The sequence below is a fragment of the Oncorhynchus tshawytscha genome, linkage group LG04 (assembly GCF_018296145.1).
Source record: "Oncorhynchus tshawytscha isolate Ot180627B linkage group LG04, Otsh_v2.0, whole genome shotgun sequence".
NCBI classification, from domain to species: Eukaryota; Metazoa; Chordata; class Actinopteri; order Salmoniformes; family Salmonidae; genus Oncorhynchus; species Oncorhynchus tshawytscha.
Genome location: NC_056432.1, coordinates 70,667,870 through 70,695,766, shown reverse-complemented (window position 1 = coordinate 70,695,766; position 27,897 = coordinate 70,667,870). Strand labels below are relative to the sequence as shown.

At 45.1% G+C, this 27,897-nt stretch overlaps 1 protein-coding gene across 3 annotated transcripts; it reads left to right on the top strand.

The window, feature by feature from the left end:
* On the top strand, positions 1–27,897 carry LOC112249309 (rhombotin-1). Of its 3 annotated transcripts, XM_024419136.2 has the most exons (5): positions 1–271; positions 650–837; positions 20,108–20,321; positions 25,559–25,684; positions 27,348–27,897. In XM_024419136.2, exons 2-5 carry the CDS (start codon positions 816–818, stop codon positions 27,451–27,453), a joined length of 468 nt encoding a protein of 155 aa, XP_024274904.2. In that variant the 5' UTR covers positions 1–271; positions 650–815; the 3' UTR covers positions 27,454–27,897. The 3 variants fall into 3 exon arrangements, with proteins under 3 accessions (XP_024274904.2, XP_024274907.2, XP_024274903.2); XM_024419139.2 differs by lacking the exon at positions 650–837; XM_024419135.2 differs by having other exon boundaries at positions 1–837.

Below are 27,897 nucleotides of genomic sequence, written 5' to 3'. Positions count from 1 at the left end.
TGTTTTGTCAGAATTAATGAGAAAAGTTCCCTTGCCCTAGGGGTAATTAGTGTCCTTGGAGTTAAATAAGCTAATACTTAGACACCTCTGGCACAAGCAATTATGTTTGTGTATTGAATAATTGATTCAAAGAGGGGGGAAGGGCTGCTAATCAGATCTGAGCATAATGAATTGATTTAATTAACAGGGGAATCTGAGGGTCTCTGGGAACTGCGCGCACTTTATTCGTAGCAGGAGCGGGCGCAGCACATAAATTGGAGAGAAAGGCAGTGTGAGTATGCTTTTAGCAGTTGTCAGGTCTGGAATTGGATTTCTTGAATATAGTTACAGTTTCGGAGCAAATGAGAACGGGGGAGAATTTCTCTGTCGTCTAGTCTAAGGGTTTGATACGAGTACAGTTACAGATTCAGTAGATGTTACTGTTTTCCATTCTTTGTTTGCGTATGGAATTTACGAAGACCAACCAACATTGTTTTACGGGTATAAATTGCAGTTGCAGTTTAGTCCGGAGAGGCAATTTTCTGTGTTTAGCAAGAACAAACTGAGCGCGGGCACCGCTCTTTCTTTCACGGATACATTATATTATCAATTGCCTAGAATAACATTCAAACGTGTGTTCATGTTACAAAGGTTTCCGTTACTAACACAGATACAAGCCAAGCGTTCGTGAAATTTCAGTTTGCTGAACACATAAGGACGATTCGGTCGCTGTTTCAAAGCTAATTTCTAAGAGAAGCCTTGCGCACACCGACTGGTGAAGACTGCTGGAGCCGAGAACGGATCGTCTGGACCCGGACTCCTCGTTCCTCAGGACGATGGTGTTGGACAAGGAAGAGAGTGAGTAGCACCCCCGACGATGGGTATTTCATCTGGATGTCTCATTGGAACAGTGTTTGTTTTTGTACTAAGTAGATAACCTAGCCTACCTCAGGATATAAATTAACCCACATTCTCCGTCTACGAAAGACACGTCTAGTAGACTTTATTTGGATACCCGGTGATAATTATTTGCGTTTTTTTGTCGTGAAGAACCTTGCTATTTTACTTCAACATACATTAGAAGTTCTCAGCACGCACATACACATACGCCTATTTATTCACAGACTACACGTCTTCTGCAATTTGGAGCTTTATGTTTATAAATGACTGTTCACATGATGGGCATTTCAACCGTAGCAACACAACGCGGCTGTAACATGGTCCCGCTTTCCCTCTGCCTAAAGTGCTCCTCGCATCCTCTGAAGTTACCGAAGCAGCTCTTTGACATCAGCACAGGATGGGAGATGCAATTCGAGTGCTTTTAATTTGATTGCAAATTATGGGTAGCACCATGCAATAGGGATGGCAGTTTCCTTTCCTAATGCAATACCTGTCTATTTTGAAATGGGCTATGTAGGTTAATGAGCAAGTAATCCCATACAATTTTACTTTAGAACAAACCTGTCTCTCTTGGCGTCCTATTTTGTGTATAAGTTGATATTTAGTAGTATATTTCATAGAATGCATACAAAAAGATTAAGCTAACCAAAAACCTCAAACTTGGAAGAAATTGTTGTGAAACTGGATCACTTAACTTCTGTCATCAGTTTGTGTAGAAAAAACGACTTTGGATAGCACTTATATCACTTGTGTAGCTGATCTATGGTGAGGTCTGTATTCTTAATAGGTAGGCTACTTAATACCTTCCCTCACAGCCTTCTAGGACCTAAAATAGGCTATTCTTGTTATATCTCAGAGAATACTGTCATCACACACTTGGTTTTAGCCAGAGACTTCCCCCCAAAAGTAATGGCTTTCATTTGCGACCCATTATTTATGTTTGAAAATTGATATTTCATATCTCTTAGCCGAGCATCCTTTCACTTACCCATCTAAAAACCAATAAAGGGATTGCAGTAGAAACATAAATTGGTCTGTCTAGCTGAATCTATGTTGTGCTAATGTACCCAGATTAACTCAACTGTAAATTGTCTCCTTTTGATGTCTGTCTTACTAAAAGTTCCCTATATGATTCATGATTCAGATGCTTTTAACAGCTATTGGCTAAGCAATATGGTAAATGTACAAGGTGATGCAAATGGCATTAGTGGGAAAGGATGCACAGGAGCATGTAATGCAGTCAATACTACATTAACTACTGATGCCCAATTACAGAACCAGGGAGAGTGGCTTTTAGGAGCATTAGGACTTGCAGAAAAGCTGAGATCACCTGCTGCTCATTGCCTAAAAGCTTCACCCTTTGCTTGCTGGGGCCGACAAACTGCGCTGGCATTTTGGTAGGAATATGGGGGTTGGGGGGCTGCTTGGATCTGTGCTTTCCCATAGCTAGAACAGGCTGTTAGTGATCCATTGGCTGAGAGACATTGCCTGCATTTTACAGTGTCCATACTAAGCATAAAGCCATTTAGCCTACTGTGCATAAGAGGCAAGTGTGTGTGGGCTACTTGGCAGTTCAGCATACTTTTTAAATTCTGCATATATTAGCCTACAGTAATGTGATAAGACCACCATGCAGCTTTTAAGATCTTGTTTTCTGCCTTGAATCACATAAATTGGATAAACTTATTCTCATGAGGGCATTTTGTCTTAGGGAAAAAAGGAGATGTTGAGTCTGTGACAACCTACGTTTAATTGAAACACTTTGGCTTTAACAGTGCTGAACTTGTGAATATGTGTGAAGTCTCTAGGAGGTCTGATGCCTCACAACGATCTAGGGAAATAACCAGACAGCTCTCTCTCTTCTAGAGAAAAGCTAATCTTGTTTCCAACTTTTGAAATCTCTTTTGAGAAAGTAGGATACAAATCAATTCCCTCTCCACCTATTTTTAAACACTCACACATTTTACATTCATGTTTGACCTACTACAAGGCTCAACTTCACATTGACATCCAGCTCCAGTGTAATAACGGGTTACTTAGCGTTGTAATGGAATTGATTGGATTAAAGGTCTTTACCGTGTGTGTGTGGGGGGGGGGCATTAAATGTGAAAACAGTGATGGACTGGAACAACCTGCTCTTATCACTAACATGTATACCAAGTGGGTCATGAATATCAACTAGGCTTTCTGTCCACCTCAGACATTCTGTTCCTAGCTAACTATACCCCTCCTCCCCATAAAACTGTATTGACAGATTAACCCAGTCTGAAAACATAGTACTACTGGTATTCAGAAGATGTGTAGTGTGGAAGCACCACATCCTGAAATTACTTAATATGGATGTCTCTAGAAATGAATGGCACCACCTTCCCCAAATATTCCAGGTGAACATTTTATTTTTGCCCTCTAATATAAAGTTCCCAATTGACTTCTAATTCTAGTGGAAAAAAGCAATTCAGCCATTTTCTTTCCTTCAAGGTATTAGGAACTATCAGCTGCAGCAGAAATAATTGGGTCCTCATTGTAGACATGTCTTTGGATGATCATTCGCACCACTGGGCTTTCTAAGAACCTGGGCTGAAGAGAACCTCCAATCCTAAAACCTGATGATAAATTCTTGGTTACCTTTGCACTTTAATTTATGACCCCGTGAGCAGCCTGTCCAATGAAATGTGTACATTCATAAAGCAATGTTTCAAATGAATACAGAGACGTGATATGTCGGCTACTGTAATAAAACTTGGGCTTCAGGCACTGATTTTTATTTTGAAATAATAAGAATTGCTTCATTCTTTACCGGAGTTACCATGGTAATTCTGTCTTGTAGCTATGTTATATTGATTTAGAAAGTGGACAGTAATATTTCTTTTCTGTTATTCCCTTTCTGTGGTTTGATTTCTAATTTCCAGTTGGAGATTACTTTCATACATTTCTTAAGTCGTTTTGCTTATTTTTCCTCAAATGTAATTTTCTCTCTTATATTTCCTATTTTCTCAGTTTATTGGCTTGTTCTTACTCTAAATTAAACTTGCCAATTTCAAATATTGAAATTGCATCGGTATCCTTTGCCCTGGGCTCTAAACAATGTTACAAGTTTATTTCAACATTTCATATTGTGTGGTCACATCTAGTTATTAAGATGGTTTATCATGCCACCTGCTTCCTTATTGGAACACATCTCGCCTCTTTCACTTGAATACCTTCCCAGTCCAGTGGGGATATCACTGACGTAGCAGTGGACAACTGTCTGGTAAACCTTGCTTGGTCAAATGTCTTGCCATGCTACTATTGTAAACCTGAATGATTCGTTATTATCACTAATGGAAGACATGTTTTGCAATGGCTCATATGGACTAACAGGCCATGTCCAGTTTACAAAGGGATATCATTCATACAACAGTTATAACTCAATTACAATGTATGAACTCCAATGTGACATAGGCATGGAAAACACATTCACACCTCTCACTCACTACTTGTGCCCTCTACGCTCTATGCATACACTGCTATAACTGTTCTCTCGGTCTGTTCAATATATGCAACATGACACTTCAACAGAAATATTCACATCCAACATGCTGAATTTGATTTCACCATTTACCATCAGTAAATTAATTTCACAATTTTAAACAGTGAGTGCTTGATTCAGTGTGATCTACTATGATCTTGCATACACACAGTTCTCACCAGACCCAATGATGTATCCCACCCCAAACCAGATCCCTATCAGAATTGAGTGTTTCACATCAGTGACTGTAGAAGATGCATATCATTTCCCATCATTTCAGTGGAGCTCAAAGGGCTGAATGGGGACTGAGAGACACATGTAAGCAAGATACTAGTGCACCCACCTTCCTCTGGTGCAAATGGCTGCTCTCATCAGAGAGGCACACTAACTCAATGATGCACTCCTGAGCTCTTCGAGCATCCTTTTATCATATACAGAGGCCACATGCTCTCACGTTATATTACAACTTCTCACAACTAAGATCAATTTTCCCTATGCATCATGGGAGAAAGACTGACAAAGACTCTGTTTCCGTTGTCATTAGAAATTCTTCTCAACCTGCACTTCACAACATCCACCTGTTTTATTCAAAATAGTGCTTGGTGGGGGGGTGCAAAATGAAGTCAGTAAACACGGAATTCTCTAAAGCTCCAAGGATGCCTACTGCCTACTCCAACGTTACATAGAAAACCTTTTAGATGAATGATCATTTTAGACCAACTTTTATGACATCTCAAAACAACCTTATCTCTCACCTTGAGACCTGAGATGAATGCAGACATGCTCAGCATTCAGACATAGCCCCTTCTAGTAATTTAATAGGATCTCTATGTCATAAGTTCCAGGATGGGGTGAAAATGACAGCCATATTGATCAGGCAGAAATCCAAACCAGTCTAATTGGAATGAAAGCCAGTAGAAGCATAATTTTACAGATTTGACTTATGCAGGAAAATAAAAGTAAGGCATGATGTATCAGAAGTTGTGTAATGGAATTATTGTCAACCTAAAATATTGTCATATAATTATGAAGTTTGTATGGGTTTTATACCACATTTCTGTAAAAAAAAAAAAAAACTCTAAAATACAGTGTACAAAACATTAGGAACACCTTCCTAATAGTGCGCTGCACATACTTTTGCCCTCAACAGCCTCAATTTGTCGGGGCATGGACTTTACAAGGTGTGAAAGCATTCCACTGGGATGCTGGTCTATGTTGACTCCAATGCTTCCCACAGTTGTGTCAAGTTGGCTGGATATCCTCTGGGTGGTGAACATTCTTGATACACACAGGAAACTGTTGAGCGTGAAAAACCCAGCAGCTCTGCAGTTCTTGACACACTCAAACCGGTGCGCCTGGCACCTACCAAAGGCACTTCAATGTTTTGTCTTGCCCATTCACCCTCTGAATGGCACACATACACAATCCATGTCTCAATTGTCTCCAAGTCTTAAAAATGTAATCTGTCTCCTCCCCTTCATCTACACTGATTTGAAGTGTATTTAACAAGTGACATCAATAAGGGATCATAACTTTCACCTGGATTCACCTTGTCAGTCTGTCATGGAAAAAGCAGGTGTTCCTATTGTTTTGTACACTCAAGTGTAAATGTAAACAGACCATATGTCTATTTGAGTTTTCTTGGATAGCTGTGAAGGCTATTATATGATACAGTATCAGTACTTGTTGCATTTACATCTTGTCTAAGTCCCATCAACTGATTTCAACCAGTGTATGGCTGTGGATTGACTGCCTGCATTGTTTGAATGGAATGTTGGCATAATGGCACTTAATTTGAGAAATGTAAGGACTCATTCCTCTAAAACTGAATGGCTGGCTTGCTAGCTAACAAACATACAGTGCAGATAAATTCATTATTTTACACAATCTTATCACAGCGCTGGCAAACCATGGTTGACCAATTCTCTTACCAAAATGGTTGACCTTTATCCCATCATAAGAAGGTTCATGTCCATTCCGGTATTGTAAATCCTAATTCTAAGACCGAGGTAATGCAGACACGCTCATTGTTCCGAGGTAATGCAGACACGCTCATTGTTCCGAGGTAATGCAGACACGCTCATTGTTCCGAGGTAATGCAGACACGCTCATTGTTCCGAGGTAATGCAGACACGCTCATTGTTCCGAGGTAATGCAGACACGCTCATTGTTCCGAGGTAATGCAGACACGCTCATTGTTCCGAGGTAATGCAGACACGCTCATTGTTCCGAGGTAATGCAGACACGCTCATTGTTCCGAGGTAATGCAGACACGCTCATTGTTCCGAGGTAATGCAGACACGCTCATTGTTGCGAGGTAATGCAGGCACGCTCATTGTTCCGAGGTAATGCAGACACGCTCATTGTTCCGAGGTAATGCAGACACGCTCATTGTTCCGAGGTAATGCCCCAGTCATACATGCATTAGAACGGTCTCTCTCTGACTCACACCCATAACCTTACTGACCTTTGATTCATACACAAGTAGTGTTATTCTGCTTCACATTGTGGTCTTTTGAAATCTCCGTGATGGTGTCTTAAGTAGCCCTGCAGCAGAAGCCTAATAGTAAATGCTGCTTATGCTCTACTGAGAGAGGCTATACAGTTCCATATTGATGATTTTACAGTTGGTGGTTTTTAATTTACTTTCTCTGGTCTTAAAAGTATATACTATTCTCCTGACTCGTCTGGTTATAGCAGGAACCACTCACTTCTCACTGCAAGGCTGAGATGCCTCGTCTGAGGTGGACTGCTCTTGCACAGATACACACGGTCATTGAGACGCATGCATACTTCATTACGAAAACACACATCTCTCTGCCATGCTAAAGCCGGTTGTTACACTAGTCTCCATGACGTTACAGCTCTTCTCACATGTATTTATTGACCTATTTGCCTCATCTCCCTTCCCATCCTCTCTCTGGTTTCACTTGGTCATTCTGCAGTGTTCATTTCAGGCACTATTTCACTTTGAAAAGACAGCACCGATATGATCTTGTTTTTTACATTTAAATTAGGCTCTAAAAGAGTTTGTTCGTGAAGCTTGTGATATATGTTACCAATACATTGGTTTTGTGTGTTAAGTTTATTGGTAAATGTTGTCTTGTATTGTCACTGCAACAATCTCTCTCCCCCCTGGACTTTACAGTAACAGGTTGTTAGTTCACAATGCAGTGAAAAGGATTCGAAATAGGATTTGAAAGATATTTAGACATACAAAAGGAATGCTGCTTTGTTGAATGTTTAAATGAGCTAGTGATCGCTGTAAAGAATAATTTATGTGGGAATTGAATACTGCGGCATAATTGTACCAGTCTGTTTGTGCATATGCACGTTTCCATTTTGAAACAAATTGATCTGCCGTTATGCCTATTAACTGCAAGACCTTGTATAATCCCTCCTGAAATAGTCCCCTGATACGTATTGGTTCATGTTGTTTACTTGCTGTAGATGGAAGTGTGTGTGTGTGTGTGTTTTGCTCAGTAGGGGTGGAGGCCTTTGGAGGCACTCATTAACTCAAATGTATTTCGCTCTTCCAGGGAGATCTCAGTTTTCCTAGGAAACTGCTTGGGATTATTGAACCCTGGGTGGAGTGTGTGTTGGTGTTCGCATGTGTGGTGACTCAATTATGGCTCAGGTACTGCTTCTCAGTTGAGGATGTGTGTCACGCCCTGGTCAAAGTATTTTGTGTTTATCTTTATGTATTTGGTCAGGCCAGGGTGTGGCATGGGGTTTTTGTAATTGTGGTGTGTTTGTCTTGGGGTTTTGGTGGTGGTATTGGGATTGTAGCTTAGTGGGTTGTCTAGCAAGGTCTATGGCTGTCTGGAGTGGTTCTCAATCAGAGGCAGGTGCTTATCGTTGTCTCTGATTGGGAACCATATTTAGGCAGCCATATTCTTTGAGTTTGTCGTGGGTGATTGTCCTTAGTGTCCTATGTGTACTCGTTGTTAGTTTGCACCAGATAGGCTGTTTCGGTTTCGTTTATTGTTTTTTGTAAGTTCGTGTTTCGTTGTTATATTAAACATGGATCGCAATCGACACGCTGCAGTTTGGTCCGACTCTCTTTCATCACCACTAGAAAACCGTTACAGAATCACCCACCACCAACGGACCAAGCGGCGTGTCAACAGGCAGGAGCAGCCGAAAAAGGAGATGCTCACCAAGGATTTCTGGTCATGGGAGGAGATCTTCGACGGGAGAGGACCCTGGGCTAAGCCTGGAGATTATTGTCGCCCCAAAGCCGAGCTGGAGGCAGCGAAAGCTGAGAGGCGCAGATATGAGGAGGCAGCACGGCGTAGCGGATGGAAGCCTGAGAATCAGCCCCAAAAATTTCTTGGGGGGGGGCTCAGGGAGAGTGTGGCAGAGTCAGGAGTCAGACCTGAGCCAACTCTCCCTGTTTATCGTGAGGAGCCAAGGAGGAGGCCAGAACCAGAGCCGGTGTTGGAGGTGAGCGAAACAGAGACTGTGAAGGAGTTAATGGGGAAATTGGAGGAGAGAGAAATGAGGGAGTTGCTGTGTTGGTGCTTTTTGCATGGAATTCGCCCGACGGAACGTGTTGGGGATTTGATGGCACCTGGGTTAGCGCTCCATACTCGTCCTGAGGTGCGTGTTAGTCGGCTGGTGAAGTTGGTGCCAGCCTCACGCACCAGGCCTCCTGTGCACATCCCTAGCCTTGCACGTCCTGTGCCAACACTGCTCTCAAGATCTCCAGTACGCCTTCACGGTCTAGCCCATCCTGTGCCACCTCCACACTCCAGTCCTCCGGTAGCAGCTCCCCGCACCAGGCTTCCTGTGCGTGTCCTCGATCCAGTACCACCAGTTCCAGCACCACGCACCAGGCCTTCAGTGTGCCTCGCCTGTTCAGCGCAGCCAGAGCCTTTCTCCTCTCCTGCGCTGCCGGAGTCTCACGCCTATCTAGCGCTGTTAGAGCTTTCCTCATCTCCAGCGCTGCCGGAGTCTTCCGCCTGTTTAGCGCAGCCAGAGCCTTCCTCCGACACAGCGCTGCAGGAGTCTCCCGCCTGTTCAGCGCAGCCAGAGCTGCCAGTCTGCATGAAGCAGCCAGAGCTGTCAGTCTGCATGGAGCAGTCAGAGCTGTCAGTCTGCATGGAGCAGTCAGAGCTGTCAGTCTGCATGGAGCAGTCAGAGCTGTCAGTCTGCATGGAGCAGCCAGAGCTGTCAGTCTACATGAAGCAGCCCGAGCTGCCAGTCTGCATGAAGCAGCCAGTCTACATGGAGCAGCCAGAGCTGTCAGTCTACATGAAGCAGCCCGAGCTGCCAGTCTGCATGAAGCAGCCAGTCTACATGGAGCAGCCAGAGCTGTCAGTCCGCATGGAGCAGCCAGAGCTGTCAGTCCGCATGGAGCAGCCAGAGCTGTCAGTCTGCATGGAGCAGCCAGAGCTGTCAGTCCGCATGGAGCAGCCAGAGCTGTCAGTCTACATGAAGCAGCCCGAGCTGCCAGTCTGCATGAAGCAGCCAGTCTACATAGAGCAGCCAGAGCTGTCAGTCTGCATGGAGCAGCCAGAGCTGTCAGTCTACATGGAGCAGCCAGAGCTGTCAGTCTACATGAAGCAGCCCGAGCTGCCAGTCTGCATGAAGCAGCCAGTCTACATGGAGCAGCCAGAGCTGTCAGTCCGCATGGAGCAGCCAGAGCTGTCAGTCCGCATGGAGCAGCCAGAGCTGTCAGTCTGCACGGAGCAGCCAGAGCTGTCAGTCCGCATGGAGCAGCCAGAGCTGTCAGTCTACATGAAGCAGCCCGAGCTGCCAGTCTGCATGAAGCAGCCAGTCTACATAGAGCAGCCAGAGCTGCCAGTCTGCATGAAGCAGCCAGAGCTGTCAGTCTGCATGGAGCAGTCAGAGCTGTCAGTCTGCATGGAGGAGCCAGAGCTGTCAGTCTACATGAAGCAGCCCGAGCTGCCAGTCTGCATGAAGCAGTCAGTCTACATGGAGCAGCCAGAGCGGTCAGTCTGCATGAAGCAGCCAGAGCTGTCAGTCTACATGAAGCAGCCCGAGCTGCCAGTCTGCATGAAGCAGCCAGTCTACATGGAGCAGCCAGAGCTGTCAGTCTGCATGAAGCAGCCAGAGCTGTCAGTCTGCATAGAGCAGCCAGTCTGCATGGAGCTGCCAGTCAGCACGGAGCCGCCAGAGCGGTCAGTCTGTAAGAAGCCGCCAGAGCTGTCAGCCTATATGGAGCAGCTAGTGCCGCCAGTCTGCCCAGCGCCGCCAGTGCCCCCAGTCTGCCCAGCATCGCCAGTCTGCCCAGCATCGCCAGTCGGCCCAGCACCGCCAGTCTGCCCAGCACCGCCAGTCTGCCCAGCGTCGTCAGTCTGCCCAGCGTCGTCAGTCTGCCCAGCGCCGCCAGTCTGCCCAGCGTCGCCAGTCTGCCCAGCGTCGCCAGTCTGCCCGGCGCCGCCAGTCTGCCCGGCGCCGCCGGTCTGCCCAGCATCGCCAGTCTGCCAGACTCTTCCAGATCTGCCAGTCAGCCAGACTCTTCCAGATCTGCCAGTCAACCAGACTCTTCCAGATCTGCCAGTCAACCAGACTCTTCCAGATCTGCCAGTCAACCAGACTCTTCCAGATCTGCCAGTCAACCAGACTCTTCCAGATCTGCCAGTCAACCAGACTCTTCCAGATCTGCCAGTCAACCAGACTCTTCCAGATCTGCCAGTCAGCCAGGATCTGCCAGTCAGCCAGGATCTGCTGAAACCACCAGCCAGCCAGGAGCTGGTAGATCTATCTACCTGCCTGAGCTTCCTCTCACTCCTGAGCTTCCTCTCACTCCTGAGCTTCCTCTCACTCCTGAGCTTCCTCTCACTCCTGAGCTTCCTCTCACTCCTGAGCTTTCTCTCACTCCTGAGCTTTCTCTCACTCCTGAGCTTTCTCTCACTCCTGAGCTTTCTCTCACTCCCGAGCTTCCCCTCAGTCCCGAGCTGCCTCGGTCCCGAGCTGTCCTTCAGTCCCGATCTGTTCCTCAGTCCAGTGGGGTTCTGGGTGAGGACTACTAGGCCATGGTCGGCGGCGAGGGTGGACTATCCAGGGACGAAGGGAGAGGGGACTAAGACATTAAAGGAGTGGGGTCCACGTCCGCGCCGGAGCCGCCACCATGGACAGACGCCCACCCGGACCCTCCCTATTGTTTTGAGGTGCGTTCGGGAGTCCGCACCTTAGGGGGTTCTGTCACGCCCTGGTCAAAGTATTTTGTGTTTATCTTTATGTATTTGGTCAGGCCAGGGTGTGGCATGGGGTTTTTGTAATTGTGGTGTGTTTGTCTTGGGGTTTTGGTGGTGGTATTGGGATTGTAGCTTAGTGGGTTGTCTAGCAAGGTCTATGGCTGTCTGGAGTGGTTCTCAATCAGAGGCAGGTGCTTATCGTTGTCTCTGATTGGGAACCATATTTAGGCAGCCATATTCTTTGAGTTTGTCGTGGGTGATTGTCCTTAGTGTCCTATGTGTACTCGTTGTTAGTTTGCACCAGATAGGCTGTTTCGGTTTCGTTTATTGTTTTTTGTAAGTTCGTGTTTCGTTGTTATATTAAACATGGATCGCAATCGACACGCTGCAGTTTGGTCCGACTCTCTTTCATCACCACTAGAAAACCGTTACAATGTGAGTTCAATTTGGCATTCTGATGAGGGAGGTGCTTTAATGTTTTGGGACGTTTTAGCTTCTGAAAATGGTAACCCTTCAGACGTGCTCCTTTAAAGGTGTTGCTGTACTGATACCATTTTCATAATGAACGATGTGCAGCACTTTTGGCTGCCTCACATTTGAGGTACATTCTGAAGGATAAGGAGGAGGCATGCAGTGAGTAGAGGACAGGCTAAAGAACAACCACTTCCAACAGAAGTACTTAAGATCTTAAAGGCAGATATCCTTTTATTTTCTGTTCCGGCAACTAAAGATTTTTCACTTTCAAGTACTCTCAAATAAAGGCTGTGATACTAATTGTTTTAAATGTAAAGCCTATAAGTGACTTGTTGGCCAACAAATGTCACATAAATGTATTCAGGTCAAGCACATAAACTCTACAGTACACCAGTCTACATAGAAATGGAGGGCAATGCCACTTAAAACACAACAGAGACAAATAGCAAACAGTATATAGTGCTGTCCATTAAATGAGAGGCAACTTGCTGAGAACCAACAATCTCCGATTGGTTGACCTTCAATAAATCAAATGTTGAATAACTAATTAAAGGCTGCGATTGCAGGTTTATTTTCCCCTCCTGAAAGCGTGGAGATTGGGCAGCGGGTATTGAAGTTGAGGATTTAATCAAGGCTGACAATGAGTTTGCCTACACAACCACAGTTTGATCCATTAGACGCGAGTGGCAGCTGAGATCCATGCACACTTACTATTGTGGTCGGCTTTAATTGAAATTGGTAACTGAGTGTGGAACATAATAACCCCCTGCGTCCATTCACATACACACACATACACGGATACACGCATACGCATGTTCGCGCACACACCCATCCCCTCTTGCAGGCAAGGCTTTTCTGTCCCCATCACACCAACATGTGACAGATTCCCCTGGACTAGTCAACCCAATAATGGAGTAGCCATTTCATTTACCCCAAGAGTTGTGCTATGGTTTTAAAAATGGCATTGAAGAATAAAGACCAGAATGGCAGGCGTAACACATCTAAGACGTCGACTGTGATGAAACAACATTGTCTATTATAAAGACATCTGGAGAAGCTAATATCGTGACTCAATAACTCCTACAGCATTACAAGCCTGCAAACACACCACCGCAGTAGGTCAAGGGCCCTGCCTAATGCAAACCCCATCATCAGTATGTGAACTGTCAATGGCGACCACCCTGGCTTGGTTCCCCATACAACCCCAGATCCAGGGACCTTTGAGGCCCTACTCTCCTGCCGTGCATCCAACCTGCCGCATTATTGACCCCATAAGGAGACAGAACCATGGTGTAGGAGAGAGTGCTGCCTAAATGTGACGTTGGAGGCCTGTTCCCCCAAACAACTGCCCCCTGTGGCGTATTCGCATTATTCAACATTAAACGCCCCTCATGGCTCACCACAGTGTGTGGTTCTTTTTTCCCTCCATTTTCGACTCACCGCGGACCCTGAATGGCACACCTGTCTCCTGGCATATCCTTTGAAATAATAAGTGTGCTGTAATTGCAGGGGAGTGGGGATTTCATACATCACTTCCTGACCTTGGGAGTGACACAAACTTTAGAGGCTACATTTATGCCTCCTGAATGCATTTTTAATGTGGGCTAAAATGTGTTTGGGCATTATTCCGTGCCGGATGGCGGAAAGCATCTGTGACAGTGCTAATGGTTACATTTTGCCAGGAATCATGAAGTGGCAGATACGATTGTCCCCTTTATCAAACTCTGAAAAGATCTGGTTGGAGAATAGATGGATTTATCGCCTTATTCAAATGCTAATGCAATCGGTGAAAAAATGAATTGAATTCACACATATGAAGATGCATTCATTATCCGGGTTATTGACAGCTTCGCTGGCAGTCGCCCTAATGGAACTGTGGTGAAGTAGTTGGCTCAGAGCTAGCCTGAAAGAGGCTCAGTTAGCAGATTAACTTACATTGAGTTAGGCTAGTTCTCTGAATCTGCTAACAGAGGGTGAGTTAGCATGCTAATCGGGAAAAGGAGGATACCTAGTCAGTTGCACAACTGAATGCATTCAACCCAACCCCTCTGAATCAGAGAGGTGTGGGCGGGCTGCCTTAATCAACATCCATGTCATCAGCACCTGGGGAACAGTTGTTGGGGGTTAACTGCCTTGCTCAAGGGCAGAACAACAGATTTTTCAACCTTGCCAGCTTTGGGATTCAAACCAGCGTCCTTTCAGTTACTGGTCCAATGCTCTTACCACTAGGCTACCTGCTGCCTTTCAGAGGTAGCGTATCAAGGTAGCTTCTAGAAGTTGAGTTAGGCTAGCTCTCTGAGCCTGCTGCTAACTAAGCACTAAAAACAAACTGACACCGCAGGCCCTCAACAGAACCGGCCTAACAGTTTATTGGCTAGATACAAGGTCAGACACCTCCCCCTCTTCGCTCTCTCTCCAATTGTTCCCCTGATCTTGCATAACGAGGGTTAGGAGCGATGGGCGTTTCTCTATTTTATTCTCGCTCTCTTTTGTGTGAGGGCTGTCGACAGCTCACCTTCCAAAACTGTAATCTCACCATGCTCGTGAACAACCAAGTGTTGGAACAAGTTGGCTTCTGTAATAGCTCGGAAACCCTGCCGGTTTCTCGTCTCAAAATAAGCAGTAATGAATATAATTAGAAAGCTGTTGCATATCTCTGTGATACATTTATTTTAATTAACCCCATGTGAATACATTTAAGATAATAGGGGGTGAAAGTGTGGGGAAAAAACACCCTAATGAAGTTATCTGTTAATTGGGATTGTTTCTGCAGCCAAACCACAGTGAGTTGGGGCCACCAGGAGCTAACAAATCGTGCTGTAAGCATCCCTGCCTCCACAGAAAAGGGCCCATGCTGACTTCAAGTGTAAGAAATGCACCTCTGACGTGATGGAAATGACCGGCGGCCTGGAGAAAAGGCAGCCCTGTTCCAGGCCGCTCTACTGAGACTCCCCACACCGCGCTTGAAGCCGGGCCAGTGTTATTTCAGCCCTAATGCGGTCGCCTCATTTGGAGCGGATCAGGAGTAATTATGGTGGGGAAAGTGGCTGCCGACCACGGGGGTCAGGACACTTGTAACGTGAAAAGAGCAATTATTTCAGGAGACAAAACTCTCCCTTATCCCGTGCAGGGCCAGGGTCAATGCAAGGGACGGCTGGGCTCCGTTTCACCGGGGCTTATTAGCCGCAGCAAGCTGCAAAGTTTGCCAGAGTGCATCTCGTTAATGAACAGTCCCCTCCTCATCGGCACCAGGCCCTGCTCTACCCCACTTACCGGGGCTGTTAATTATGTCATAATCAGAGCATGCAAGCCCAGCAAGCACTTCTCACGGACCCAAGCATTCATAACACAACCGTCTGGAAATGTGGCTATACTGTAGTATACTGTAAAAGATCACACCCAGACAGAACCCACAGGACTAGTCTAAAACATGCTGAATATAAAACCATGTGTCATTGACTGCATTGGCCTGTGAACTACTGCATGTGTTTTTTCTGTCTTGGAGCGATATGCTCCAACTGCGGGGGGTAAAATGAATTCTACAAAGTCTTGATTATGCTTATCATTTTGAATGCACTCATTTGTCTCCTTTCAGCTGGCCTATATTCCAGCTGATATTATGACCAGATGTCTTGTGTTTTGTCTTGGCAATAGAGGAGAATTGGTGTCTACAGGCTCAATTACAGTAATGATGTGAGCTGATTGAAAGGGGCTGATTCATGCAGACAATGGCAGGACATCTGCCTGCGATCCCCATTAACCTCCATGGCGGCTGCCTCGGCCCTGTCTGGGACAACATTGTATTCTGGATTGCCATGGCCACAGCATTTACAGTGAGAGAGGGAACACAAAAGCCTGGGTTTACAGCTTCAGCCTCTTCCAAGCCACTGCAATATTCACCAGAAATTCTACTTGAGCAACGCCACCACTGGTTAAGCAGCTCAAATGGTTAGGCTACACCAACAGGACTGAACATCGCTTCTACCAACCCAGAATCTAGGATTTCATTGTGCCCACTCAACATAGTAGAAAGAAACGCCTAGTAATAAACACTAAATTATAATGACTGAATTGAAATACTGTCCAAGAGCGCATGGTTCATTTTCCCATCCAGAGTTGATCTGTTAGATGGTTTCGAAAGCCTATCATATCCTTATTGAGCAATGCTTAAACGGGAATCCGTGTATAGATTCATAGTGCCTGATTTAATGCGTCTGTCTGTCTTCTGGAGGAGTCAGTGAGTCAGAGGAGATGATGAACACCGTTGTTTCACTTGAATGCAGTTGTTAGTAATGTAGCATGTCATTTCTCGGGGCATCTCTCAGCGTCTGTCATTGCGGTTTCCAGTCTCTTATTTACTGCAGTGAGCTGAGAGCAGTAATTATACGGGCCCCAGAGATGAGGTCCACTCAGCCCAGCCTCTCCCAGAGACAAGACGCTGCCTGAGTGATGCTATTCAATCCCCTTCCCTCCGCAGGAACCGAGGGAGCCTGCGTCACATCAAGGTGTCACTCCACCTAATTGATCACATGTATTTAATTCCACAGAGTGACCCCACCCACCGGGTAGTGATGTACTGTACACATTTCTATTCAGATGTGCTTATTTAACAGATTAGCATGCAAGCAGATGTATGATAGGAGAAAGAGAAAAGGGGATCGGAGGGCAAATCCTCCCCTTTCTCTCTCTCCATCACTCCTTGTCTAATCTGAGGATGTGCCATGCAGATGTGATAATTGCATTTCAATGCTTTAAAACGTTTCCTCGAGTGCACCGAACAGCTTATTTTCCTTTTAAAACGTTAAATACATCAAAAGGGTTACCACATAGATTCTATTTTTAGATAGCGGTAAAAACTGATCTAGAAATGGGCTTACATAGCATCCGATTTCTATCTCTATAATGGAAAGTACATGGTCTGACCGTTTCAATGAAGGGGAAAAAAAACATAACTGAGCAATGCTCAACATAACATATTCTTAAGAGATAAGGTCTTTAAAAAAGAAGAGGGGTGGAAAAAGACTGAGATGACAGACCTTACACCAAGTATTAATGGCAAATTAATTTCTTTCTCAGGGAAAATATTTGGCAAGGCAAGATCCCTCTTTAAAAGACAAAAATGCATTCCCTGTTGGAATATGAATCATGGTCTAGCGAGCTACGTTTTTTGGGACACCAAATGACACGGGAAGGTCAGTGGCACTTGTATCTGTTAAATGGATTGGATTAAGTGGAGGCTGCCTCTTCGGCTGCTGCCGTTTCCTTTTCTAATGTAACTTTTTGTTCTCTGAGAGGCAGCAGGTTGGGAAGGCGTTGTTCCACTCAAAAAACTGCAAAAAACTATTCTCCTGGTATTAAGGAAATTGACATGACATTTGTTTTATACAATCATTTATTCTGTCACTACTCTTTGTTTAGGAAATGCTACATGCAGTGTAGCTACTACTGGAGTTTCTGAGGCAATTTTTCACAGGCTGTTTTGGTAGATGACATCAAGCATGTGTTTCTTCCCTGAGACAGCAGGATCTGTGCAGTAGCATCCTGGCTTCCTAATGTATCTGAGGCTTTTGCTCTGTTCAGGCAGCACTCTCAGGCCCATAGAGGGAGCACTGTGTACATGGTGGTGGGGAGGAGTGTCAGACTCACTGCAGTTTCAAGTCTGGGTTAGGGAATAGAACATTGCCACGTTGATGTTTAGGATGCCTCTCTCAACATAGGGAGAGCTCCAAAGAGGCTGGAACAGGGGACGTGCTGTACAGTCATTCCATAGAAGGGGTTAAACCCCCTCCTTTGCAGAGTTGATGTAAAGCACACACATGTTATGTAACAGGGTGGGTAGATGGTACGTGGGGGGGCGGTGGTCTAAACCAATTATGAGTGGTTCTCTGGAGGTGGGGAACGACCTTTGTGTATAATTAGTTCTCTTATTTAAAGCAAAGATTTTGAGTAAAATAACTAATTAGCTGTCATAAAAGGCAAATTAAAGATTTTTTTGTGATCCCTGAGGGAATTGAGGAAACCCGATTTTTGTTTTGCTATGCGCATGCACAAACCACACACACGCACACACAGCACTCTCTCTCCTCATTAAGACTGTTTTTAGTTCTGTGGAAGGCTGACAGGCGAGCACTGTTGGCATACCTGCAGAGAGCTCCTCTAACAAGCCATGAGATGCAGGTAGAACAGACCACCCTTAGCTAGTGTGGCTTCAATTTGAAGCTTTTTAGCTTCATTTACACAGAACATTGGTATTTATAGCAGGTTTTGTGATCCTAATGCGCCAGCTTCAAGTGGCCCGTTTTGGGGAGGGAGGAGGTGAGGGAGCTGGAGGGTAGGCAGAACACTAATTGATGGTTCCCATCACCAGCGCTGGACCAATTAGCCTCCCCTTTCCACTTGTGATAAAGAAATGGGACGAAGGCTGAATACCACCAGAGCTCTTATTCACATACAAACCAAAGCCATCAATTTAACTAACAAGCTCACCCTTTCCCTTATTTTAAAAGGGGTGATGCTAATTGTATTACATTCACAGTATTACTGATGGTCAGAAATGGCTGAACAAATCTGGATCCAATAAGGCGTGTGTGGGAGACAGAGGGAAAGACAAAGGAATAGAGACAGGAACATGTACTTTGGTATTCAGCTGAACAAAGTGCTATGGGGTTTTTGTGCAGGGGAAAACGACATGCTCAGAGGAGAATCAGGGGCATTGGGTGATACAACTGCCTAGCTACCAGCAGAGGCTCTGTTTATCATGGAAATAACTACTATGGTTCCAGGGAAACTACAGGGTGGCTGCACAACACCACTGACATCCAAACACAACTAGAGGACATCAACACACACATTAGAGCACTACTCTCCTATAACTGCCATCTCTCTGACAAATATACTGTAGGTCAATAGCAACTGCCTTTACTAGAACACAACACCTCAACAACAGATCACACCTCTGAGGATGAAGACAAAACATCTAGAAAATGTACTAAAGTTATATAAATGCTACAGCGGGAAAAAGCTATGAAATTCAAAGAAAGCCTCCCATCATACCATGTCTTTAAAACATTGGGCATTTGTCGTTTTATTGGCACCCACATACAAAGCGATGGCCATCCTCCCTCCCTGTGACGCAGGCTGCGTCCGGTTTTTGAGAGAAATGTGTTTTGAAAGCAGAGAGGCGAGCGGTGGCCGTCGTGTGTTCTATTAGACAGATCAATAGCTCAGTATGTGAGAGAGTCTTAAGAGCTGTTGTCCTGTGCTTTCAGCTGTGGCAGACCTGTTAGTGCTATGGAGGGGTGCCGCCTGCCTCTGTACCAGTAGTGGCCTGAGGGGGGCTTTTAGTCCAAACACAAATGTCAACCACACATAGACTATTAGTGTTTAGTGCAGTTATTAAATGGACTTTATTTGTCCTTTAGGAGGCTAAAAGGCACACTTTAAGGGGACCAGCGTGACAGCGGGGCAATTTGCGGGTTTAGTTACTCAGGCTCGCTCGTTGCTGACACATGAGTACAGATAAGTGTAAAAGAAGGAAAGGCTGTAATGCAGCGAGCGAGCGTGGTGTGTGTCTGTGTGAGTGCGCGCTGAGAGGCACTTAGGCCATAACATATCTCACTGGGGTCTGCGAGCAGCGTTCTTGTGGTCAGAGGCGTTTTTAAAAGGTTAATGTTAATCTGTACCAAACAAAGCCCATGAGAAGCTTTTACAGCTGTGGACAGTTCAGAGCAATGAGTGCTGATGAAATGGTAGGTGACTAACATAATATACAGCATGCTGTAAATACCACGCTAAGCAATATGAGGTCTGTCTGTGACACTGTTACGAGTACAGCTTCAAATAATCAGTAGGCCTGCCTGCCTAGTGTGGTTTACCTGGTGTTAATGTAGTCCAATGTGATCTGTGTGCCTATCTGAACGGAAGAGTGTTCATGTTAATGCATATGAGCAGAGGCAGTGCACTGTGGCACTGCTGCCTCCAGACGCTGCAGCAGCAGCCTTATCGAAAAGAGAACATGAAAAGTCACTGGTGTTCCTGGGCAGTGAATCACGCCGCGGCGTTTGTCTCCTTATCGCTACAGGTGTGCCGATGCTCTCCGTCCAGCCCAAAGGGAAACAGAAGGGGTGCGCTGGCTGCAATCGCAAGATTAAAGACCGCTACCTGCTCAAGGCCCTGGACAAATACTGGCACGAGGACTGTCTGAAATGTGCCTGCTGCGACTGTCGCCTGGGGGAGGTGGGCTCCACCCTCTACACGAAAGCCAACCTCATCCTCTGTCGCAGGGACTACCTGAGGTAAGAGAAGCCACAGTCAGTCGCCCCTCATAGAACAGAAAGGCCACGCCCCACCTAGGGCTGTGTCAGCGCTCTCTCACTACTGCTAGGGTAACACCACCATGAATGTCTATGAACCTGCCTCTCACTAGAGCTCTCTATTTGGGTCCATTTGTATGGGAACCAGTGTTTTTCTCGAGCTTTTAGAAGACATTTCCTCCCAGGCTGTTTTGGTAGATCAAGCGCCTGTTTGTTCCTCATTATAGGATATCGATGCTGACTAGATGTGTGTCAATTAAGCCTGAATCCCATTATGCTCATGCGTGACTCTCCCCAGGCTCTGATCTGAAGCCTTGGGAAGGCAGAGCGGAAAGTTTCCAATTCCACGTTTGTATGTTTTTAGCTCTCTTAAAAAAAAAATTCTGTTTCAATTTTTTTGTTGCTTGTTTACATGAACACAGCACTCTCTCCCCTCGCGGTACAGGTTTCAGTAACAGTAGAGATGGGTCATGTTGTGTTCTGGGATGACTCCAGGAAGGCTAGCGTCAACTTTAGTGTCTGTGGCTCAATGTTTTCCCCCTGTACCCTGCCATCTGTTTCCTAAATTAAACATGATCATTTCCTGGGCGTTAAGTCACATACCCTGGGGCTTCCGAATGAGATCCTACCATTTATCCCCGAGACCATCCCCTGGGGGCCAGCCTAGAGACCTTGCTGCCCCTGGCCTCTCCCTGTCTTTCCCCTCCCTCTCCCACCCTGCCCTACCAGCAGGTCCCAACCGAGAGGGGCTTAGGGGCCGGGCGTTGAGAGGAGCCATTACCATCCATCAGCTCCCACCAAGAGTTAATGCTGTTAAGATGCAGTGAGAGAGGTTCACTAAACTGCTGCTGCCCCCGGAAGGGGCAGATGGTGCAGATGAGGTCATAATAAAAGGAGCAAATGACAAGAGAAGGCAAAAATTATTAAGCCGAGAGTGGCGCTTTTGACATGGTTAAATATGATCCCCTAAAAGGGCCGGCTTCTCCCTCCCTCTATCTGATTGATTTCTCCCTCATTATGAAGGCCTTATCGTGGACATCAGCTCCCTGATGAAAATGTGTTCCTATGGGCTAACTGGCCTGACAGGCAGCTCTGCAGAAAGCAAACTCAAAGCAAGACTAGGGCAGAGCGGTGAGAGAGGAGGGAAGAAAATGAGGGGCAGAGGGGGCTAGAGAGAGAGGGAAGAAGCAAGGGAGCGAAACGTAAAGCAGGAGAGGCGAGGGAGAGATGGGCTTTCTGTGTTTCTGCCTGGGCCATGATGGCCTAATGAAATCCAGCCCACTCATCTGCTCTTCAGCCTGAGACAAATGCATGCCACTTAATGGCTGGAGATGTTTGAGATGAATTCTATTATGGAACAAATTAAAAACATTCCCTTTCTCAGCAGCGAGGGAAGAGACAGTTTTAGAGCTTATAGTTTTAAAGTAGGTGACGCAGGCTCCATACGGCCTTGTAATCCCCTCACAGAGCCCCCGTCCTGCACAGAGAGAGGAACGCTTCCCCTCACCTCCATTAATGAAGTGGAATCCTCCTGTATGGAGCTGCAGTTCATTAGGGACATGCAGCCAGGGTGGATCAAACACACTTTATTTCCCTGGGTTTGGAGCCCTGCCATGCGCACATTAATTATGATAGGAGCTCCGTCTGTGTTCGTCCTTCAGGAGCTCAGGAGCACCGGTAACATCTTGTGCACACCCCCCTTCCCACTCTCCCCTGGCTGGCCTGCCAGCAGCGTCTTCTAAAACCTCAGATCAGAAGTTTCTGAATCCACTTGACATTCTATTCCCTCTGTTGTAAAAGGCTGGGTTGGGTTATTATCAATTTTACCACACTTTCATTATTGCGCAGAACAATAGATTAATTAGGTGTTTCATTTTTTGGTCTGGGACTCAGGATCTGGCGACCTCGCTAAAGAAGGTTGACAAGCCAGTCATGCTTTTGATCGCCCGAACCCCAAGCCTGACATCGTTTTATCTTCTAACTGACGAATATTTTAAGGGGAACATACTGTATCAGTCATCTTTTTATCAAAGTAGAGTGCCTTTATTTGAAGTTGAAAGCACTTTTTCCCCAAGCTAATGGACATTGTAAGTTACGCAGTACCGTCAGCACTGCAATGGAAGTAGATATTAAACTGTAATTAAAACATTTTATTATCTGTGGATGTATTAATGTATGTCAAGCGTCTCTGCCACCCACTGGCGATAACAAATTAAATAAAAACTATAATAAGACAGTTACTTCTTTCCTCAAATAAAGTACAAAACATTTTCTGGCAACATTTTGAAATATATATTATAGCAAGCTTTACACCTTCAAAGACACAACTGTTGAGGAAGGTCAAAACACGCCTTACGTGAATTAATACAGTAGCTCTCCTTTCTATGAAATCGGACAAACTGTAAATGGAGCGGGTGAATCTGAGCTTAGAACAGAGTAGAAGACTTGAAGAGATCAAGTCCAATCTCAATGAAACAGAAGACCTGCAGAAGATGCCGGCATGCAGGGGGAGAGTCTGAAGTTAGCGAAGCAGCAAGTTCAAACAGCTAAAGAAAGCACACCGCTCTCTCCAGATCCACGCTAAATCACACAACTGAAGGAGTGGAACAATGGAGGAGAGGCTCTTTAACTTTAATGGCAGTTCATTTGGTTTCAACCAGCCAATATCAGTGGAGGAAAATGACTTCCATTTATAAACTATTTAGTTTTCTCTCAACGCTGCAGTGTGTATATATTTTTTCTCAATCTTGGCAGTGAACAGTTCACAGCGTGCTACATCTGCCTTTTTGTTAATGCACAATCATTTTTTTATGGCATTCTGTTCAAGATCATGTTTAAAATTTCAGTTAACATTTCAATTCTACAAGCACACTATGCTATGTTACTGTAGACAGTATGGATTGAATAGATATGCTGTGACAGTTCATTTCACAACTATGAAAGTCCTTAAGGACCCTCACTGGAAAGTCCCACTAACCGGCCTCACCATGGTAATGGCTGGTTTCACTTTATCTCACATAATGTGAGCTTCAAAATCCATCCCATTGTCTCAGTTTGAGGGTGACCTTCCAAAAGAGTACTTGTAACCTTCTAATCCACTTAAATTAACCACTATTTTAAGCTGGGCCCTTTCTGTGCTTCAAACCCTGCCTAAAAAATTGACTTCTTAACAAAGTAGGATTGGCAGCGGTCTGTAGTGAGGGGCAATGTATTCTCCCCTCAAATTTTCCACAGCATTTATTCTCCACTTCAATGGGACAAAAAAATTGTATATATGTCGAAATAATTAGTATACCAGTTGTGAGGATATTGACTTTTCTTAATCCTAACAGACAAAATGTAACTGCATCATGAGCTACTGCACTATGATTGTACCAGTCACACAGCACAGTATGCCATTACAATATGTGGGAATTCAGAAGAAAATAGTCTTATGATTTGTAATCATTCTTAAAAGAACTCAAATCTCTACTGTATGGTGAATCGAAAATTAAGGTGTTGTGATCCTCATTCCCACCCAGCTCTCCCTAGTGCTATGCATGCTGGTCTTTGTAGTCCCTATTCCACAGTGCCCTCCCACTAAATGGTCAGCATAGTGTCTCTGTCTATTACTCAAAGTGCGCTGCAGTCCCTATATCAACCACAGAGCCCAGGGCCCACACTGCCATAACACTGAAACATAACCTACATGATGGCTTTACATCACTGACATGTCCCCTGGGAAGCATACAATACTGCACCTAATAAAGCATCCATATTCACAGGGCCAGTCAAGTAGCAGGTCAGCACACACACACAGGACAGACTAGGTCTAAGTCAGACCACAGAGATAACAGCCTGGTTTAGTTTGAGCTAGAACTGATGCAGATGCTGATATTAACAGAATCAATTCAGAATAGAATATTGTGTCCTTTTCATCTGTTTTTTTAAAGAGGAAAGAAATCACTAATATAACATTAATAAATCTAAAAGCCTGACAATCATTTCACCAAGTGGGTTTGAGCAGCAGCACCTCGTACGGGTGGCATGGAAAGCTCAGCGTTCCAGAGGTCTATATCAACACACTTTACTGGAACAGTAACCAGTTCGAACAATGACTTTGTTCAACACTTCGTATCTATTAGAACCAAACAGCTCTGTCTTGCTCTCTTTCTCCTAGTCTAAGGCACCAGCAGCAGTCCTCTCCTCTGGGGCAGTGTGCTCTAATTAGACCCTGGGTCTGCTGGAGGGATATATGTTTTCTGTGACAAGGGGAGAGCAACCAACATAGACTAATATGGAGAGGGGATACCAACTTTTGACTATTCTCTCCACCTGAGTCTCCTGAGCCCACAACTTTGGGAACGTGTTTGCCACTGACAGTATGTTAATCTGCTATCGCCTGCCTGATCCCCTTTCACAAAGCTGTGGCGCTGTCCCCTTTTCCTGCCTGCAGAATGTGCAAGTCTATCTGTGATTCAAAATCTTCAAATTAAACATAAGGCCAGGCGCTTGGAAAATGTAAATGTGACTGGGGGCTGCAGGCTCCGGAGTGGAGTTGCCTTTGCTTTGCTTTGAGGAGAAAGATCTACACCAGTGCCTCTTGCTCTGCTTGTGACCTTCATCGTTTGCCTCCTATCTAATAAGCTTAAACAAACAGCAGTGAAATGTGAGTTGTGCGTCTGTTCAGTATACTGCCAAACATCTAGTTACCTCTCCAAGGTCTCCCCGCCATTCTCCCAGGCAGTCTCTGAATGAAACAGAGGGGGATCGAGGCAGTATCCTTGCAACAGGAATATTTTGAACGTTTGACTACATTATAGAATTTAGCCTCTTGTGTAAAATCCAGCTGGCTTTGGTTGGAGCAAGTCTCATTAGGTACTTTGGTTTTAAAATTTGAAAACTTTCAACAGTTCAATTGGTTGCCTCAGATCTGTTTTTATTGCTTTCGCTATGTGCTAGGAGAAAGGCTTTGAAGAAGGGGATTAGAACCATGTGATCATTTTAATTAGATCATTAGCAAAGAATTAACATCTAGGTTTGTAGCCCTCATTAACAAAAAACACCAAGTGTGTGCCAAGATAGATTTGTGTATTAAATGGGATGTTTTCGGATTTGTCTGTTTTTCACTGTTCTTTCTGGGGTTTTTTCTTCTTGGCTTTACTTTTTGTTCGCTCCTCTGTTGCATGAAGGCTAAGGAAGGTACGTTAATCTCTGTTTGTATTCTCTCTCTCTTCCAGGCTCTTTGGTACAACAGGGAACTGCGCTGCCTGCAGTAAACTGATCCCAGCCTTTGAAATGGTGATGAGAGCCAGAGATAATGTTTACCATTTGGACTGTTTTGCCTGTCAGCTTTGTAACCAGAGGTAAGGAGAGAGAGAGCCCACAACTGTGTCGTGAGACTGCCTTTTTGAAATATGTAATGCTGTTCTGAAATGGCCATTAGCTCAAACTAGTTAGCCATTTAACAAAAAAAACTGCCTCTTGAGGTGCAACAGATCTGTTTTGGGGTCAGTAAAACTAAACCCAGACTGTCTGTGTAAATACAGATTTTTGTTGTCTGTCTCCCCATTTTGAAAGCACACGCGTGTTGCATTGCATTAGCAACATTGTTCATTCTTTTCTATGTTGACCCTGCCATTAGTTTGTCCTTGTTTGTGTTTTGTGACTAGAAACAACTGGGATTATAAACTTGAGGGGAACAAAATTAGCTCATGTATCAAGTGATACAGCTGCCAGACCAATGCCAACACTCACAATGCTTTAGTTGATAGGTTCACTTTAAGCCACAGCAATACACCTCCAAGAGGCCACTCTACGGGAACATGACTTACAAGTTTGGGTACCACACTACAGGGTAGTGGAATTAAACAGATTTTTAAAAATATAAATACTGTATGCTATTCAGTCCAGGAATGTTAACTATGTTAACTAGACACCTTAGTGACCCACATGGGCCAAAGCCTTGCTCACTCTGTCCTAGGTCCTGACCGCTCCTCACCTCTGAGCTCTACACTATTACATCCATACATACTCTCCTCACAATACAATGCAACAATCCCATAACAGTGCCGCACAGAGAACACTCTGCTAATCATGGGGTATTGTGACCCTCTCCATCCATACAGCACAAGCACATTAACCTTCCACAGGGATGAGTCAGTAACCATGGTGAGCACCTGGCTGGGGTATGGGAATGCTGGCTGCAGCCACTCATGGGGCCAGGCTTTACTGGCTCACTGATACCACAGCCATTGCCCCTCTGCCAGCCCTCAGCCTGCCCAACACATTACTGTGGCCCAGCCTGATAAGCAGCACTTCCATCAGTACAGCTGTTCTTATCTTCACTCATTCGGTCTATGAAGCTGTGTGTCGTACAGTACATAAGCACCACCATTTAAAAGAATGCCCTTGAACAAGGCAGTTAACCCACTGTTCCCCGGTAGGCCGTCATTGAAAATAAGAATTTGTTATTAACTGACTTGCCTGGTTAAATAAAGTTTAAACAAAAAAATCAATGGGCCTACATGGGGGTGTGTTTTTTTCTTCTTCAATTAACTCGAAACCTAGTGAAACATTCATACACGTTGGAACCCAAACTGGCGTATGGAAAGCTTGCCCTGTTGCAAGGTTTCCTTGGAAACCGGTGTGGTGCTTTTCTTGTTTGCCAAGCCTGGGGGGGTCCATTTGTCCACACGTTTTGAAATTATATATATTTTTCATCTACTTGTATTTAAAGCCACACCTTCAGTGACCATCAGAGGGGCCTTTGAATCACACACAAGGAACAATGGCATTTACAAACAAGCGACGTCGCCAAACGGATACAACCAAAGCCCAGAGAGCAGCAATGGCCATCGCCTTTAACAGCTGATCTCAATCAACCACATTCTTCTCCTAGAGCAATGCTATCATTATCAGCCTGTCAACACAAATAACTGTCATATTGTCCTCTACTAATCTCCTTTGTCTCCCCACGTTGTCCTCCTTTATATTAATGCTTTGCCTTTGTGTTTTCCTGGCTGGCAGGTTTTGTGTGGGGGACAAGTTTTTCCTGAAGAACAACATGATTCTGTGTCAGATGGACTATGAGGAGGGCCAGCTGAATGGCAGCTTTGAGACGCAGGTTCAATAGCCGGGCCCAGTGGCAGCGACCAGGACCCTCGGCCCGCCGTACTTACACATGATGCCATGGATGTTCTGCTGCACTTGGGAAGAGGAGCGTCTGTCTGCTTGCCTGCAATACTTTTTAAATAGCCCTTTATCAGTCCATAAGGACTCTATTGTAAATGTACTACTTTTTGCCCCTCCCCTTCCCACCCTTGCCCCTCCCCTTCCCACCCCAACACTGAGCAGTTACAAGTTTTGATGTACAGTTGTGCCTGCTTAGCTGAGCACTGTATTGCTTGTATGTTTTTGTGACGTTTGTTTTGGGTTTGTTTATTCTTTTCCCCTTTCGGGAACGTTTCCTTGGAGGGTATGTACAGTCTGTTTTCTCTGTATATATAAACTGGAACATTTATTTTATGAAATGTAATGCAATTTTATTACTAGTGTGAATTAAAGATTCTTAAATGTT

What these genes read in the sequence shown, in the direction of transcription:
- LOC112249309 (XM_024419136.2), top strand. Translation starts at nt 816, where the DNA reads ATGGTGTTGGACAAGGAAGAGA. An exon ending in GGTGTTGGACAAGGAAGAGA is followed by an intron (nt 838 to 20,107) that starts GTGAGTAGCACC and finishes TTATCGCTACAG; the next exon opens with GTGTGCCGATGCTCTCCGTC. An exon ending in TGTCAGCTTTGTAACCAGAG is followed by an intron (nt 25,685 to 27,347) that starts GTAAGGAGAGAG and finishes CCTGGCTGGCAG; the next exon opens with GTTTTGTGTGGGGGACAAGT.